The sequence below is a fragment of the Larus michahellis genome, chromosome 1 (assembly GCF_964199755.1).
Source record: "Larus michahellis chromosome 1, bLarMic1.1, whole genome shotgun sequence".
In the NCBI taxonomy this organism is placed as follows: Eukaryota; Metazoa; Chordata; class Aves; order Charadriiformes; family Laridae; genus Larus; species Larus michahellis.
This window is the reverse complement of record NC_133896.1, coordinates 129,706,410-129,723,916: the sequence shown is the minus strand read 5'-3', so window position 1 is coordinate 129,723,916 and position 17,507 is coordinate 129,706,410. Positions and strand designations below refer to the sequence as shown.

The following is a 17,507-nucleotide window of genomic DNA, read 5'->3' as shown; positions in this document are numbered from 1 at the left end:
AAAATCTTAACATTTAATGTCCATTGCTTTTATTTTTAAGATACTTTATGTTGGTTTGGTTTGAGTGGCTTGAAACTGAGGGAAGTCTACAGGCAGCCTTTTAAAATCTTAGTATTATTAGATAAAAAATTATTTATTTTTATTAAAAAGAGTATCTTAGTTTTAATAAAAGTATTTGTCCCATTATGTTTCCTTTGAAAGTTATGATATGACTTTAAAAAGTCATTGGAGGTACTGCTTGCCCAGTTTGAGACCCCCAATTTTCAGAAATTACCAAGTCATCTTCAAAAATAAAACTCCCATAGAGAATCTCAGTTTGGGAACCAAAAGTCAGTAGTTGCTCAAGAAAACTGACTTCATTTTCCTTCTTCATTTTTTTTTTTTCTCAAGTCCTGCTCAAGTGAAGCAGTGAAACAAGTCTAGTCTAGTTTTAGCCGGCCTTTCATTTTATGCCCCAGGTGCTGTGAGCTGATAAATTAGAGCACAAATATCAAGCACATACATTTTATGACCTTTTTCTTATCATAATAGTTTCTCTTTAAGTATTAATTTTTGGTTTGGTTTAGTTTTGGTTTGGTTTTTTTTTTTTTGGTGTGAGTGTTCTCCAAAGTGAAACAAAACCTAGCTTTTGGCACCTAAACTACCTCTCTCTTTAACAGAAATTGTCTGAGTTGTCTTGGTTGTTTGTACTGCAAACCTGCATTCATTTTGGGAACAATAATATTATAGTGACACGGAGGCATGAGCTTGATTTTTCCATTTGCTAGAAGTTTATTCAAAGAGATAAAGCTTGTTAAATCTAAAGAAAATGATTCTTCAGGGTAAAATTCCAGATAGAGCTGTAGGGGAACGCTAGGCAGTTGGATGTTTTCGTTTTGTTTCATTTTAATGGTGAAAGTGGGAAAATAAAAAGAATACAAACTCTAGGATGGACCCCAAAATGGAATCCTTTTTCTCTTGCCAAACTGGAAAGCTTAACGTGTTTTTTAACTGACCTAAACTTTTTATTTTTACATGGAGTACAAGAGTTTGTCTAGTTTTTGAACGGTAATATTTTCTAACCTTCTAAGCATTAACCTTTTGGCTAGATCAGGTCTTGCTTTGAAAGGAAAAAGTCTGTGTTTTACCGCTTCAGCTTCTGCTCATTTTGGTCCTATGGTAGAATTTGTGACAGATGGACTGCTCTGGGAATTGTCACCCAGCTCATATGCAGGCTTTAAGTTCTGCCTTTTCCTTCCAAAGGGCCACAATTTCACTCTGAGCCTGCACATGAAATTATAGACTGGGTTGTGAATGAAGGTGTCAATTGCAGTTCGGCATATGAAAGGAACAATTTCACCGGGAAGTAATTTTGCCCGAGGCGGTGGTGTTGGTTGTTGATCGGATTTGGAGTAGTACGGTGAAATTACCTCCTAGATTAGCAGTGACAATTCTGCATTATGGTAGCGTATAGTAGATGTCACACTCTGCCTTAAACGAGCCTGGGAGAGATGATGAACATCATGTAAACACTGGAGCAATTTGGAAAGCTTTGCTGTTCTATGATGTTATCGGCACATTTGTAGGAAGCGTTTGATTTGTGGAAAATGTCACATTTAATTATCTCTTATATCTTTGTTCTCTTCCTTTACAAAAATGATCTATGGTTTGGAAAAAAAAAGCACAAGATGATTAACTGCAGATGTGATTTCTTGTTTCCCGGATATTTGAACTAATTGCCTATAATTGCGCATCATCATGTACTGTGGGTTACCAGGCTGAACAAAAAGACAGAAAGCCAGGAATTAGGCTAAAGCCTTCCTTTTGTATGTATGTTTACGGTATTGAAGGTGCATGAATGGTTTATTCAAACCTAATTTTTAGGAGAAAATAGCCACAATTTTACACCGATTCGTAAACTCCTGCCCTGAGTAATTAGACCCAGCAGAGCTGATGTTTCTAAAGTATTTCTCCACACAGACTTGAATAACTGAAGATGTGTCAGTGGAGAAGAAACCTTCTCTACAGTGGTTTTTGAAAGCGTATTACACAATGTGTTTTGCTCTGATACATATTTTTTCTAGCAAGGTAACTACAGGGCTTTCGTCACTACCTTTTGCCCCCTTGTGATTAGATTTTGAGGGTCTGACCCATTAAAGAAGAATAAAAGTGCAACTTCTGCTGTAAAACCTCAAGCAGGGCTTAGTCTTTAGACAGCGTGGTTGTTGCCAGTGTCCATCAAAAAGAGCTGATGCTGAGGGCTCTCCAAGCCCTGCCATCAGACTTTGGTATCTGGACCTGTTCTCTGGAAGTTTCTCTGCTCAGTTTATCAGCTATATGAGGACTTTAGGCTTCTAAACGTTGATGCTCTTGCTTGCATGCTTACGTGCCAAAAGCAGGCTAAAATAGGTTTGCAATGGCAAACGTAACATCCTACGTAACATCCACCGTGTTACATTTGAGGGAGGGTGGGAGGAAAGCTGCAAAGACCCTGAGGGACACTGTTGCCATCTTCCTGAGCTAATCCAAGTGCCACTGCCTTCCTTGAATGCCTTTTAGATGCCACATTTTGATCTTTCTTTCACAGCTGGATGCTTTAGCAGATGTTTTAAGAGAGAAGGCATTGGGATGGTGAGTATGTTTTGATCACGGTGCATTAGACTGGAAGCTTATTCTTCAGTGCCTCTTCTTCCAATGCAGATTATGCTAAGGTAGGATGAAAAAAGCATTTTTATGTGTTAATTCTCTATTTTAATTTTCCTGCCTCTTTAGGCCCTGTCAAGGGTAATTCTAATTTGTATTCTGCAAAATATCAACTACACTATAACAGCAGAGCAGCCATTGAGCACACCCTGGTACTAATTGATAAGGAGAGGTAACAGGAGGGTTGCATTTAGAGTGGCATAATTTTGGCTTCTTAAGGCGTATGCAAATTGCCCAGCTTCAGGCATGTAAAGTTCGCAGTTTGCTCTGTAGAGTCAGTGAAGAGAAAGACTGCTTGGATCTCCTGCACGTTCAAAAAAGAGCTCTGAGTCCTGTTTCCACAACTGCCTAGTTTGTAGATGTACACAAGCTCATAGAATCATAGAATTGCCTAGGTTGGAAGGGACCTTTCAGATCATCGAGTCCAACCATCAACCTAACTCTGACAAACCCCATCACTAAACCATATCGCTAAGCACCATGTCCACCCATCTTTTAAATACCTCCAGGGATGATGATTCCACCACTTCCCTGGGCAGCCTGTTCCAATGCTTGATAACCCTTTCAGCGTAAAATTTTTTCCTAATATCTAATCTAAACCTCCTCTGGCACAACTTGAGGCTGTTTCCTCTTGTCCTATCACTTATTACTTGGGAGAAGAGACTGACCCCCACCTCTCTACAACCTCCTTTCAGGTAGTTGCAGAGAGCGATAAGGTCTCCCCTCAGCCTCCTTTTCTCCAGGCTAAACAACCCCAGTTCCCTCAGCTGCTTCTCGTAAGACTTGTGCTCAAGACCCTTTACCAGCTTCATTGCCCTTCTCTGGACACACTCCAGCACCTCAATGTCTTTCTTGTAGTGAGGGGCCCAAAACTGGACACAGTACTTGAGGTGGGGCCTCACCAGTGCCGAGTACAGGGGGACGATCACTTCCCTAGTCCTGCTGGCCACACTGTTCCTGATAAAGGCCAGGATGCAGTTGGCCTTCTTGGCCACCTGGGCACACTGCTGGCTCATATTCAGCCAGCTGTTAATCAACACCCCCAGGTCCTTTTCCGGGCAGCTTCCCAGCCACTCTTCCCCGAGCCTGTAGCGTTGCATGGGGTCATTATGCAGGCAGGACCCAGCACTTGGCCTTGTTGAACCTCATTGCATTGGCCTCGGCCCATCGATCCAGCCTGACCAGACCCCTCTGTAGAGCCTTCCTACCCTCAAGCAGGTCAACACTCCCGCCCAACTTGGTGTCATCTGCAAACTTACTGAGGGGGCACTCGATCCCCTCATCCAGATTATTGATAAAGATACTAAAGAGAACCAGCCCCAATACTGAGCCCCGGGGTGAGGGTGGTACCTGAATCTTTGCAAGGGTCTCTCTGCCCTTCATCCTTCCCTTCGGTTCAGCAACCTGCACCAGAGCCTTGTACCTGAACGTTGATCTCCAGTATGTGGAAGGAGGCAGCATGCCGCAGTTAAGTGATAGCCCCACTTACTTCGATCCATACAAGGTAAAAAGTGAAATTTTACTTCCCTAACATACCTAACATACAGTATTGATTTTCAGCACTTTGCAACAATGACAGAAATAACCATCTCCTGAGAGCTGGTCCATGCACTTTGTAAAGTCTTTTTTTTTTTTTTGTAATAGTTTTTTAAAAAAATGTTATTATTTATTTATTTTTACACACAGAAATGTTAACATTTGAGAGCCCTAGAGAAATGGTGGTAGAACGTGTGAGGAATTCCAAAATAGGATGCGGACTTTTATTTGCAGTGATGTCTTTTACTATAACTCAGTGTGAGAATGCTGAGAAGCACCCTAGCAGAACGTTACCACTGTGTCTCATGAATTTCCTGCCTGGTGATTTTGTGTTTGCAAATGCAGTTTGATAAGTGGTAATAATACAGTGTTAATTATACTGTGTATATTGACACTGGAAGGTGAATCTCTACTTGCTTTTTAGATGTTTTCTAGGTTGCTTTTGAAACTCACCCTTGCCGCATCTTGGCCCTTTCATTTAGATTAGTTATTTCAACAATTCTATTTTGTGGCAATAACATCTATATGGCTGTGTGCTACTGCTCCTGAGAGCTTGCTGTATATTTTTGAGAATAGTTACAATTGGTGGGGTTTGCCTAAAGCCAAGAGTAGTCATTTGCTGTGGCAATTAGAGAATGAATGTCCCGTATCCCTCATTCTGCTTAAAATCTGTTGCTAGCTATTTGTTTAATTATTCTGCTGGACGTGAACAGTAGTAGCAGTAAATGGCATTGCAGTATGTTAAGTTCTGCCCAAATTTTGACAAAAAAATGTTTCCTGCCCAGAACATTTTTGTACTGTGCACTGTATGTTCAGTTTTGTGGACAAAGGTGGCTGATAATATATTTGCAGCTGTTGTCAAGATTAATGTTCTGTCTTTTAAATTAAAATACTGAAACATCGCTGTGTCCTTGTCTCTCCTAAAATGCATTACAGCAAACCATAAATGTGTCTCCCGGGAATATCCCGTATTACCTCACTGAGGTAAAGAATTACTTCACTTATATGTGATGAATAATGCAGGAGGCCTGGCAAGTCTTCAGAGATGGGACTCCTTCGACAGTGTCCCTCTCTCTGCTTTTTTTTGTTTAATTTCTACACTTTAAGCGTTTGTAGGCTATTTTTTCTGTCATAAATGTTAAATCTGTTTTCTTTTTAATGTGCAATTCTAAGAATAAGGGAAATGCAGTGTTCTCATCTCCCTTGCTAGAGAATTATTTTACATGTGCCTTAACCCTGCACGTTCAGCAGGTCCCCCCCTCCATCTCTGAACCTCCTGCCTCTTCCCTAGTTCAAGGTCCTGTCCACCTGAAAATCCAGGTTTGTTCAAAATGCAGCTTTTCTGTAATTATTGGTCTTGATTTTTATACTTTTTTTTTTTTTTTCAATTAAAACCAAAAAGCATTTGATCACTCAATTTATCCTTGCGGCTGAGTGGTGTTCACTTCAACTGACCTCCCAGAGCCTTGGGGCTCTCTTGCATCTTTTCTTGGTTCGCCAGTTCCCTGGGGTTTTGTGCCCTTGCGGTCCCTTCCCGACTGTCTAAGAAACACGGAGGCAAAAAAATGCTCCTGGGCTCTGGGCCTGCGCTTGCCTCCGCTCGCTTTGGCTCGGTGCGTTGGATTCCTGCACCCAGGTTAAGGGGAAACCACCTCAGCGGGGTTTACTGGTTTCTTGGCGTGATTTGGGCACAGGCACCTGGCTCTTTCTGCCTCACACCACTGCTGTCTAGCTTGTCCCCATGCTGGGTCTGGCCTTTATGGGGGTGGGTCCTGGAACACCTGTAAACTGGAAGGCAGCTGCAGGTGGGGAGGAACCCTCCTGGCATTTTTCTGCTCCTTGGACCTTTGCTTGGGACTGTACTTAAGGATTTGCTCGGCAGTCTGAAAGGCACATCTGTAACTTCCGTACAGTTGAACTGCAGTCTCTGCTCCCCTTCTCTTTGGGGTGACAGAAGCCAAGTTCTCCTTGTAAATTTGGAGTATGGGACAACCTAATTACTGAAATTCAGGTCTTGGGTTACTTTCTGGGTGCATGGGTGGCAATGGGAGATACGGTGGTACCTAGACATGCCCTGGCACATTCTGCACGGACACTGGCTTTCCCATCTGTTTCCCTTGCATTTTACAGAGTGTGCGGCAGCTGGATCACCGCTTGGAAGAGGCCAGAGAAGCCCATGTGCTGTCCACGACTGCCAGTGTCCCCACTGGCTCCTTTAGCCCAGGCAGCCGTGCTGCTCTCTGCCTGCCACTGTCTGCAAACGCTTCCCCACTCTTCCCTTCACCGAGCTGCCATAAAAACATCCTCCAGCCACAGACAGGGAGAGAGATGTGGGCAGGAGCTACGTGGCCGAGAGGAGCTGTGCCATCTCCTGATGGGGTGGAAGCGCTCCCTCCCTTTTCCCTGTGGATGTGGAGCACTGGCAGAGTGAGGTGAGTGGCTGGAAGTGATCTGGGGCTGAGATTGCGCAGCCTAAGCTCCATTATCTCACCACCTCAATTTAAAAAGTGGGTTGCGATCGTAAGAGTATTTAAATGTACTTCAGATTACTTTTTAGCCCCTGTGTTTTCATTAATTATGTGATGCGGTCTGACTCATGCTCTTATGTAAGTCCTGAGCCGTAACGAAGCTGCGTGTTGTAGTCATTTGGCGCAGAGCTGTAAGGGTCATTGGTGTTTTCATTAAAAGACAGCGCTTTCTGTCCCAGGGGGGATGGCTTGAGCTTCAAGAATAGGAATGCGTTAACTTCCAGTTTTGTCTCTCCTCTGCAGGCATAGAGGAGGTGTGTGACTGCAGGGGTTGTTCTCATCAAATTGGGTGGATTCTTGGGTAGGATCTGGGGAAAATCAGGTCGTTTACAAAATTGTTTTGTGCTCATGAGAAATTGCTGCCTGCCACAATTTATCCCCGGTAGTTTCGTTTGCAAAAGGTCTTGCATGACAGAAACATGAATTCTTTTCTGGTCTAAAATGACTGAAGTCTTTCGGTTCATATTCAAAATTGAAAAGTACGTCTAGATTGATGCAGGAACCTTCAGCCCATGGCTGTATCCGCACACTGTGGTCTGTCTCATCTCCTGCAATGAATAGCCTGGAGGTGGGAGTGGAAAGGACAAGGCTCGTGGCAGGTCTTGCTTCTTGGAAAACAGTCTTTAATCCTTCCAACTAAAATTCATGCTTTAAACAGGATTTGCATTTTGACAGCAGTGGTAGGATTAGAGCTATGGCAAGAAGAGCCATATTGGTAGCACAACAAAGACTCCAGCCTGTGTGGTTTTGAGGGAGCTGAATTTTCTGTTAATTTTTTTTTTTTTTAAAAAATGCACTAGCGTTAATACTGCACCTTGTTTATGCAGTGTTATTTTTTTTCTGGGAATGAAAGTCTGCAGGATGAGTTCTGGAATATATTTGATTATTTTATTTGAACATATAAATGCTGGGCTAGAGTCAGAAATACTAAGTCCCTTGTTCAAATATTCCTTTACCAAAAAGCCAATCTGCTACATCCCTGCATACGGTACATGCAGGCTGATTTGATCCCAAAACAGAGACGGCACATGATGTTTTTCACTGTTCCCTTCCTCCCCACAAAAACGTACAACAGAAAATGCCAGAAACCTTATAGTACTAATCAAGAACAGCTTTTCTTAATCACAAGATTTTAATAGGTGTTCTGTGTAGAACTATAACTAGTAATCCAATCACTCGTGCACGCTCCTCTATTTAATTCAATTTCCTGTAACAGCCCAGTGATTGCAATCGCTTTCCTGATTGTAGCAATCGTAAAGGCCCACTCCTGTTCACCCAGTCACGAAAGAAGGCTGGACGCGCCGATTCTGTACCTAAATCAAAATGGAGCAGCAGCAGATTGGAATTGCAGCAATACAGTAGAAAACTCAGACCCGTTAGAGATGATTAATATATTTTTTTAAAATTTTAAATCATTGGAAAGCAGCTGATGTGCTTTTTGAATGAGGAAAGTGAGGGGTGGGGAACCCGTCTGCCTGTGCATTCACGCTATACTCATACGCACGCCAAAGCACCTGAGGCAGAGGACTGCATCCGCCGCAGGATGTGCGTGGATGTCTCCGCAGGCTGGCTGGTCTGCGTGTGACTCTTTAGGCCTGAAGCAATGTGGTGTGCTCAGCCACGTCTAGTTCTCTTCGTCACCGGTGTAACACAGGCAGCAGAGGAAAGGCAACTCGGGGTACAGCTGTGTCCACCAGCACGCTGGCTCTTATCCTTCTCGCTCCTCTACAGTGGGGTCCAGGACTTTCCTTCTCTTTGGTTTGGCCAGGTCTGGGAAAAAATGCTATTTCTGGTTTTGTCACCCATCCTGTCCTTGCGTCTTATTCCTAACGGCAACACTTAGAAAGCTCAGTCAGGGCTTCCTTGCCCTCCGGTTGCTCATCCTTGCAAACCTGGCATGACCACGTGCAGAGTTCAGGGTTTATCCAGACCTCCTTTGCCTTTGGCATCAGCGCTGCAGGCAGCCAGCGCCAGGGCTGTGCTGTGCTCTCATACGTACTCTGGGGAGTTTAGTAACAGTCTCCTAATAGCCCCAGAAGTACACCATCCTGGTCAGATAACATCCTTCCACCACCACCCCCTGCCCCCTTGGTGCTGTCACACTTCAGTCCACAAATTAGCTTTTGCTAACTGGTGTCAGGGCTGACTTCCCTCTCTTCATGTTCCCTTAATTCCCTTGCATGATCACTATTTCCCTTGCAGGATCAACCTTTTTAAGAGATATGCTAACTTCAGAGAGCGCGGGAGACTCAGTTCTTTGGTAAGGATTGCTTTAAGGATGCTGACAAACTGTTTCTCCACTGACACCAGAGTGTAAAATTAAACCATCCACCTCACAGTAAAAGACAAACAAGCGTCTGGCTGAAAGAGCAGGGCTGTGCTCTGAGGGGCAAGAATGAACAGCACAGACACTGGAGTGCTGCTTCTCAGGCATGTCAAATTATTCATCAGATCTATAAACTGGTTTCCAAAGCTTTAACTCTCAATTTTCACTCCTTTTATGCTTACGTTCTTCATGCATGATGTATATTTTTTGCAGTGGATTGGCAAGACTGTGGGCTATAACAAAACCAATTAAAAACACTTTCCTTTTCTGATTGCCTCCTAACAGTTTTCACTGAGCAGGGAACTTTTTTGTTAATTTTTAAGTGCAAACAAATACTTTCACAGCTCTGGAAATGACAAATCCTTGATGACGTTTCCCTGGGGCTAATGTTACCCTACCATCGAATCAACAGCCTGGTCTGTCTCCAAGATGAAGAGGGAAAAGGAATCTGTTACTCCAAGTCCGTTGGACATGAAAAGCCACGAGCACACCAGGTAAGAGCATATTTTTCTATCATGCATCGCAGTATGTGGCCTCGAGTAATTACTGCTCATCTTCTACACTGTTCACTGCTCCTTTATCATCTTCCTTCTGGCAATGACTTCCATGCTCCTGCTATCAGCTATTTTCTCCTCACTGCTGCTGAAAACAGGTACTTGCATTGCCTTTGCCTTATGCTTTGTGTCTGTGGGTGACCATATTATTAGTGGAACTGAAGACACCCCTGGGTCGCTTGTACACTTTAAATTTGAGGCTGATGTCTCCGTTATAATGGTTTGCAGAGAGCTTACTTTGATGCAACTTTTGAATAAATCAATCAACTTTTATCTCCAAGAGGAATTTTAGACAACTATCTGTTTGCAAAACAATATTTTATTAATAAAAGACTTATAAACAGTAAGAAAGAACACCCCCCCCAAAAAAAATTCCAAAATAAACTCCCAGAGACTTGCCTCAGTTCTTCACTGTCTGTACAAGAAATTCCATTGGGTAGTAATCCTACGTACACTTTTCTCTAAAGATGGCTGAAAGTACAAAAAAGCATCATGCATACTTCTATGCACAGCCAGAGAGACTTAACAATACACATAAAAAATCTGTACATCAGTGATTAAAAAAGCCATGCTTTTGTGTAGCACCAAGGGGAGAATTACGTGGATTAAAAAAACCAATTCACTGACAACTGCAAGCCCTGCAATCCTGAATTAGGGACACGATTGACCAATTTCTGCTTGCAGTTTCATCTCTTCTTTTCTCAAGGGAAAATTGTCAATAAGTGCAAAGAGCTCGGCTGGCGTTGCTGGGAAAGGATAGCGTTCCTTGTCCATTCCGTGCTTGTCCATCACCACAATGTTGAAATTGTAATGGGGGATCCTCAGCAGCAGCCTGCAAAATAACAAACTCATTTTGTTAAAGGTACCTGGGCACTTCAAACTAATAAAGGAACTCGTTTTGTTAAAGCTACCTGGGCACTTCAAACTAATAAATGGCAGAACCAGGCTGTTGGGTCTAAGCAGAGGAAGGCAGGGATGGCCAGAGGGGGCTATAGAGGGGGGGCTTTGTTTCAGCTGTAAGAACAAGGAGTCAGGCAGAGAGCAGGTGTCTGCACGTGCTGCTGGCTGTACCTCTGCATTGGGGAAGGGTCAAGGTAACTGCACCCAGCTCTGTTTGAGTGTTAGCATAGCACATCCCATTAGCTATTGCTATTGCAAGAGGAAAAAAAAAACAAACAGAAGACAAAAAAAGTACTACATACATTGCCCAAAGAAAACCACTGCGATGGAGCTAGAGTTACAAGTAGACTATTCCTCTTCTTGTCTGGACTTACTCCATTTCCTCAGGCGTATCACAGAAGATGTTGCCTAAAATGGTCCTGGACTTTTTTCCTAAATAACTACTACTTTCCCTGCCAATGAGGCCTTCACTTTTGCCTCTTTTAGTCCTCCTGTCCCTAGGAAATGCTGTCACTTGAAGTCTCCCTTTCAAGTGAAAATCAGCCCCCTGCCAGTCTACACCCAAGCCAGAACGGTTTAGGCACCTCAGTAAAACCACTGAATGGTGTAGTCAGGCTGGGGTGGCTGAGATCGTTTCCCATTTGAAATACCACCCATATCATTTCTACGTGTGGGACTTCAAAGAGCAACCCCTGCGTCCCCTCCTGGCCTGGCCACCGCCACCAGCAGCGCTGCAGGGAAGGCAAGCTGTTGCTGCCGTTTGGGGCTGCACTGGCAGCTGCTCCAAGGCTGTCCTCGCGGTGTAATTGCAGACTGTCGTGACTGCACAAATACAGACACACTTGGAAGTATTTTCAGTGGCAGCACCCAAAAATATAGACCTATGATGTGATCAAAGGGATACACAGGGAGTTCACATGAATTCTAAAATTCACTTGGGTTGAACAAAGGGTCAAGAAAGACATGGCACTTGAAAGAGTGGCATAGACTTCAGTTCGTTTCCCATTTAAATAGGTCACGGCCCACTTAAATGTGAAACAAGCTGGAGTCTATGGTCTTAATTCCATAAATACCAAATGCCCGTGAATTTGCAGTAGCTATTGCACAGACAGAGATCAAATTAATCCCAAAACATACTCATCCACATCTACCTTCGAGTGCCTAGGTATGTATGCTAGAGTAGAGGTATATTTAGAGAGTAAGATGCATGGAATGAAATGCAATGCATCATATGCACTAAGGTGCAGACACAACAGCAGTGAGAGATTACTTTACCTGACTTGCAGGGCAAGTGACGGGGGCAGCAGCTTTACACCTATTCTTCCTATTTGTGCTGGGAAGACACCCACCAATTCAACTACGGTAACGTGTCGGAGGTCTAAACCACACTGTGCCGGCTGGAAGGGTTAAAAGAAGAAAGTGGTGTGTTAGTTATCGGTGAGAGAACAGGGAGTTGTTTTGAGTGTGCAGCGAGTGTTCATAGAGGAGTCCAATCTTCTTATGTTAGTGAGATGGTTGAAACTGAAATGAGCACATACATTGAGAAGTCTGTAATTCTCGCTGTGAATAACTACAGCCTCATGACTCCAGGGGATGTTAAATGACAGATTCTCAACTACTCTAAGAAACATAACACACAGGGACCACCTCGGAGAAATGTAAACTTGTCTTTGTAATGACATGAAAAGATGCCAGGGTATTAAGCACTGTGCCAGTAATCTAACTTGGCAATCAAAGTAAGGTATGTGAGATGGAAGTTGACTGCAAAAAGTTTTCTTTCATGCCAACTTGTTCGACCACTGTCAAGCAGTGGGAAAAGTACTATAGCCTTTAAATTTAGTATTTTAAACTATTTCATTTTGATCAATACATTGAATTTTCTTGCCAAGTTAATCTAATGTGGGAAAAGAAAAACTTTTTTTTTTTTTTTAATACAACTGTAACTTAAGCCAGCAGTTAAAAACATCATCATGTTCATATCCCAGTGACTACTTATACTGAGTTTTGTTACAGTTAGAAGAAAAGAAGCAAGATAGAAGCACTTGTCGCTGTAAAAGAATATAGGACTGGCTCCTTTCCCTGAGGACACAGATACGTTTCTGAGATACATCCCTAAGTCTAGCAAAAATCCAACAAGAGCATCACATTTACGACACATAAGAAGGACAATTACCAGTAGTTTTCTTTTTTTTTGGAACAAAATACCCCCGTGCTATCTCCAGCACTCTGGATGATTTCTATGCTGAGTCTCTGGTCGTTTGTTTGCTGGTACACTTTTTTTCTGAAGCTATTCACACCTTCCATTGTAGTTACAAAGTCTGCAGTCTGCTTTGCATGAACTGCAACCACTGAAGTGCTGTATCGTTTGGGGCTTTCTCAACCTCTTTAGGAGCTGAGTTAGGGAATGATTATTGAGCACAAGTTGATATTAAATTAATTTGGGGAGAATGGAAGAGGGATTCAGCAACTGAACAGTCAGAGGCAGCACAACCCAGAACTGAGCTGAATTAGAGACTGGGGAGATATTTCAACTCAAACCCATATAAAAATGACTAATCCAGATCCTCCAGTGGCTGAAATATAACAGCTGAAGTTTGTGGATTTATATGAAAGAGTGAAACTTGTCCTCTGGTGTCTGTCTTTAAAGAAAAAAAATATCGTTGCCCCCTCCCCAAAAACGTGTTTTACCTGCAGCATTCCCAACTGCATCCTGTAGAAGAAGTTGGCTGCAGTAGGAGTTGAAATAATTAGCAGTCTCCGCTTCTCATAAAATTGATCCAAAAGCGCAGCTGCAGTCCTCACATTCACATTAATATTCATGGCTAGAATTGAATTTAAAACAAAAGCTGCAGAGCATACTGAAAACAGATCTATTTCTAAAAGCGCAAACTGTTATATAGTAATAAAGAAGATATGGATGAAATACTGGCCTCCTTGAAGCCAACAATTTTATCTTAAGCTGATCTGGCCTGCAAGATGGATTGACTCCAGATTGAAGCTCTGTAGAGAGCTTTGAGCTAAAACACACTTATCGGTTGTGAGGTACCATCATCATCCTAGGAAAGAGCAGCCAAAGGTGGCAAAGGCTTCAGCTCTAAGTGCAAATTGGCAGAGGAGACGAAGATGTTAAGTTTCTTACCTCTGGGGCATTAAAGTTTGCAGCTGCGTTCCAACCCCACCCCCCTTCCCAAATTCTCACTGCCACCAGAACCATTGCTCTGCCAGCCCTTCCGGTAAAGTGCCGAAATACTCACTTACGTGCACAGCTTGGCTCCACTCCTGACCACCCCAAATTGTACTGGCATACTCTAGCTGGGCTTCCTTGCAGCTCGTAGCCACCAATGCAGGAGAACTCACATGTAGCACCATAGTTATTTCCATCACCTGAACACTTGATGTAGCCATTATCTGGGGCATTTAATTTTACACAGCGCCTGACTAAGCAGGAGGAAAAAAAAAAAAAAAAAAAAAGACAAGGCATGCATGACCCTGTTTGCTACTAGGGTAGCATGGTCAGTGGAATACCAACATAGAAGACATTTTTACTGTTTGCTTTCTGTATTATTGGAGTCACATACTTAAAAAGCCCAACCCACAAAACCCCTCAACTCATACCTAAACTCAAATGATACAGACGTATAGGGGTATGCGTGTGATTGTGGTATCATGGTGAGAAGAGGTCATGAAGCACAAAGAGAGCTGAAGTTGAAACCTACAGGCTTCATCTCTCTATATTCAACTCCAGAGTTCAAGACCTGGAGTTGTGAAAGGGCAGCCCTGCTTGACAGATGTGAGTCACAGCTGAAAAAACTCCTTGCACGCTTGTTTGAGCAGCTCACAAGCTAAGTTATCAGGGAGAAGCCAGCAGGAGGGAAGGCGTGTGGAGCTGGAGGCAGGAGCAATCAATAAAGCTCTTCCCTGACCTGCAGAGCACTGGCCACCCACCCTGCTGCAGGCCTGGCCCTCGGGGTCTTGAGCAAGACTGCGTTCTCCTTTTCAGCACCCGCATACAGCTTATATACACATGTGTATGCAGACAAATACAGAAATGAGGACATTTCTCAAATTGCCTACTAAGCCAGATGCAAATCAGTGACTGTATTTACAGGGTAAAAACGTCATTCTTACCTCTGACTTTAACAAGAAATTTGCAAGTGCCTTTGTTTTCAGCTCTGTCATACACGGTATAGTGGATTTTGTGGTCGCCTTCTGGAAAATGTGACCCTGGTGGCAGGCCTTTCAAAATAACACTAAAAACAGGACAGACAGACATAAATTCACCAATATTTTCCTACTCACAATGCTGTAAAAGCCTGAAGAGTGACATTTGTGGCATGCTGAGATTGTCTGGCTGTGCTGCGTGACTGAAGGCTGTGAGTAAGTAAAGGAAGACGCTGGGCGGCAGTGACCAGAGCATTGAAACTTGCTGCCAACAGCCCACCTGGAGTCGTACAGAAGGATCCCACCCTTCAGATTTTCAAGATCACAAGGGAGGCAGAGCGGGCAGGGCCTGCTCGCTTCCTATAAGACAATCCATAGTGTGGACAAGCATCACGCCATACCCAAAAGAACTCGAGTTTCCTTTTCCTTACGTAAGGAAAGGTGAAGATTGATCCTCCCTCATTTTGTATCATGAACTGTCAGGGCTGCAGCGTACCCCAGCGCTGGTGGAGTTTAAGAAAACTTCCAGCCTCTTATAGTAGGGACATACCCTATCCGGCAGCTCTGTATCGCTCCTATGATTATACTGATGTACAAAAATGGAAGAGAAAACGAGACTTAATGTCACAGCAGAAGGGTGTGGTGAGCCACAACAGCGTTTTCACCTGGAATTGTTCCTATCCTGCAAACCTGTCAGGAGAATTGAGACGTGTTAAACGTATCCTCAGTAGCGACGCAGTGAGCTTGAGCAGTGTTCCACGAAATGGGAAAGCTCACAGGACTGCAGGACCCAGTGCATCTAAGGAAAGCACTGTTCACTCTATAAAGCATCACAGTTTAGCAAGATTTTATAAAAATAGATTTATGGAAAAGCTTCCATAGATTCAACAGCTAGTCTCTTCAGAGCTGGGAACAGTTACTCATATGACAAAGTCTACATGGGATATTCCCCAGGTCTTTTTTGCCTGACAGACATTATTTAATCAAAAAGGCTTTGGAATGTCTTTATTGTGACACTTTTCAAAATTTTTATTTTATCAGGCTTAATTTTTTTGATGCTGTTAATTGCCATAGAATTATCACATTAGACTTTAACAGCAATATTTTTTTAACTGTATAATGAATTCTTCTTTCTGATATTTTTTTAAACTGTAACAATAAAAAGGCAATGTCATTGTGTCTTTCAACAGCTTTTTTGTATTCACATAAAACTGTAAACATCTTTAAGCTTACAACTTCAAGATTTTAAGCTTAACCAGTCCACTAATATAGAGTTAAAAGATGTAACTTGTGTAATGAAAAAAGCAGATTTTCTATACTTTTTCCATTACAATTATCTAGATAATAGATAAATTCTGCATGATAAAGATGGGAAAAATCAGAGACGCTGGTACCTTCAGAAGTGCACCTTGCTCTTCTGGAAAATGTGACTGTGAAACCATAAAAATTGACAAGGAAATTTTGAAGAAAGTCTTAAGTTTAAATCCCATGTTTAAAGCTCCCTAAGTTTCAGCTGAGAGGCATTACTTTAGAAGTAACTGCAGAACGCTGTGACATCAATACTCAGCACTACCTCAGGAAGAAACCTAAAAATGATTGCAGGTATTGTTTTGTGACATAATTCATCTTTTTTTTTTTTTTTTTTTTTAAGACAGTCAAATTTGCCTCTGCTGCTACCTCCGATACACTATTATCTTTTCATTGTTAAGTATAAAAGGTAACTTGGTGTAAGAAAACTTCTTGTATATGAGAAGAGACCCACAAAGAAGCTCTGGAAAATTTCACAGGTGCAGTCAAAATGCTATTGTCATTTACTCCATCAGCTCCAAAATAAACGCGATAATCTGCTACCCCTCTACATGCCAGGTCGCAAACGATTCAAGCTGACAATTTTTAATTTTTCAATTAAGCGTGCAATTCTTTACAGGCCATTGACATGTGACAACTATAAACAAATATCTTGGATGAATTATGGAGAAAGGGTACCTGGCCACCCTCATCAGCTGAATTACTGACCAAGGACCCCAGGAATAAAAAGGAGAAAATGCAAAGGTTTACAGATTTGCACCTACTCTGTCAGAATCCCGTCAGCCGTGTCCCGTCCCTCTGGGGTGTCCCAGAACACTCTGGCCGTCAACTTGTTGGGCTCTGCCGTCTTCTCCTTCACACTCGGGCACTGGATTCTTGGAGGTTCGGTATCTGTTGAAATAAACATCACAGCAATGGCAAAAAGAGACACAACGTAAGATTGACAAACTTGTCATTTTGCAAGGAATTACTGCTGCATTTGATTTTTTTCAAGTACTTCTTATAATAGTGCCTTACAAGTAATACAAAACAAAAAGCAGCCCGGGTAAGTTTTGAAAGCTTGTTTAACTGCTAGCAGAAGATTGTGACTATTATACAGGAGTTAAGGAACAGTGGCGATGATAAAAGACCTTGATGGGGCACAAAGGTGATGCACAGCTCCTGGTCTTCAGCCACTTCTGTTGCCAATCCTGCCAGCATAGCAGAAATAGATGGGCGAACCAAGCCCAAACATCATCACAATCATTAATTAAAAAAACACAAATTATCTTTAATAGCTTAGTCTCAGATTTTTTTATCCATTGCTTGGGCTATACCCAAAATAAGTCTAAATCCCTGAAGTCATATACCAGCTTTGAAAATGAACATAGAGACAGGAACGCAAATAGAAAACAATCCCTAAAGTGCTGCTTAAATTTAAAGGGGGGGCAGGCTTTGTCTTTTCATTTGCAGGGCAGACACAAAAACTGTAACCTGGATTTCTTTCCAAAAAATAGCAATGCAAAATGGTTT

At 42.6% G+C, this 17,507-nt stretch overlaps 1 protein-coding gene across 2 annotated transcripts in view; it reads right to left on the bottom strand.

Moving 5' to 3' along the window:
* Positions 1–9,932: 9,932 nt before the first annotated feature.
* SRPX (sushi repeat containing protein X-linked) overlaps positions 9,933–17,507 on the bottom strand; it is a 47,220-nt gene continuing 39,645 nt past the window's right edge. For both annotated transcript variants that reach the window (XM_074572880.1, XM_074572879.1), the window contains 6 exons: positions 16,760–16,886; positions 14,655–14,776; positions 13,785–13,964; positions 13,215–13,348; positions 11,802–11,923; positions 9,933–10,458 (listed from right to left, as the gene is read on the bottom strand). In XM_074572880.1, coding sequence (XP_074428981.1) covers positions 10,278–10,458; positions 11,802–11,923; positions 13,215–13,348; positions 13,785–13,964; positions 14,655–14,776; positions 16,760–16,886 — 866 coding nt within the window. In that variant the 3' untranslated portion in view covers positions 9,933–10,277. The remainder of the gene's footprint in view (positions 10,459–11,801; positions 11,924–13,214; positions 13,349–13,784; positions 13,965–14,654; positions 14,777–16,759; positions 16,887–17,507) is intronic.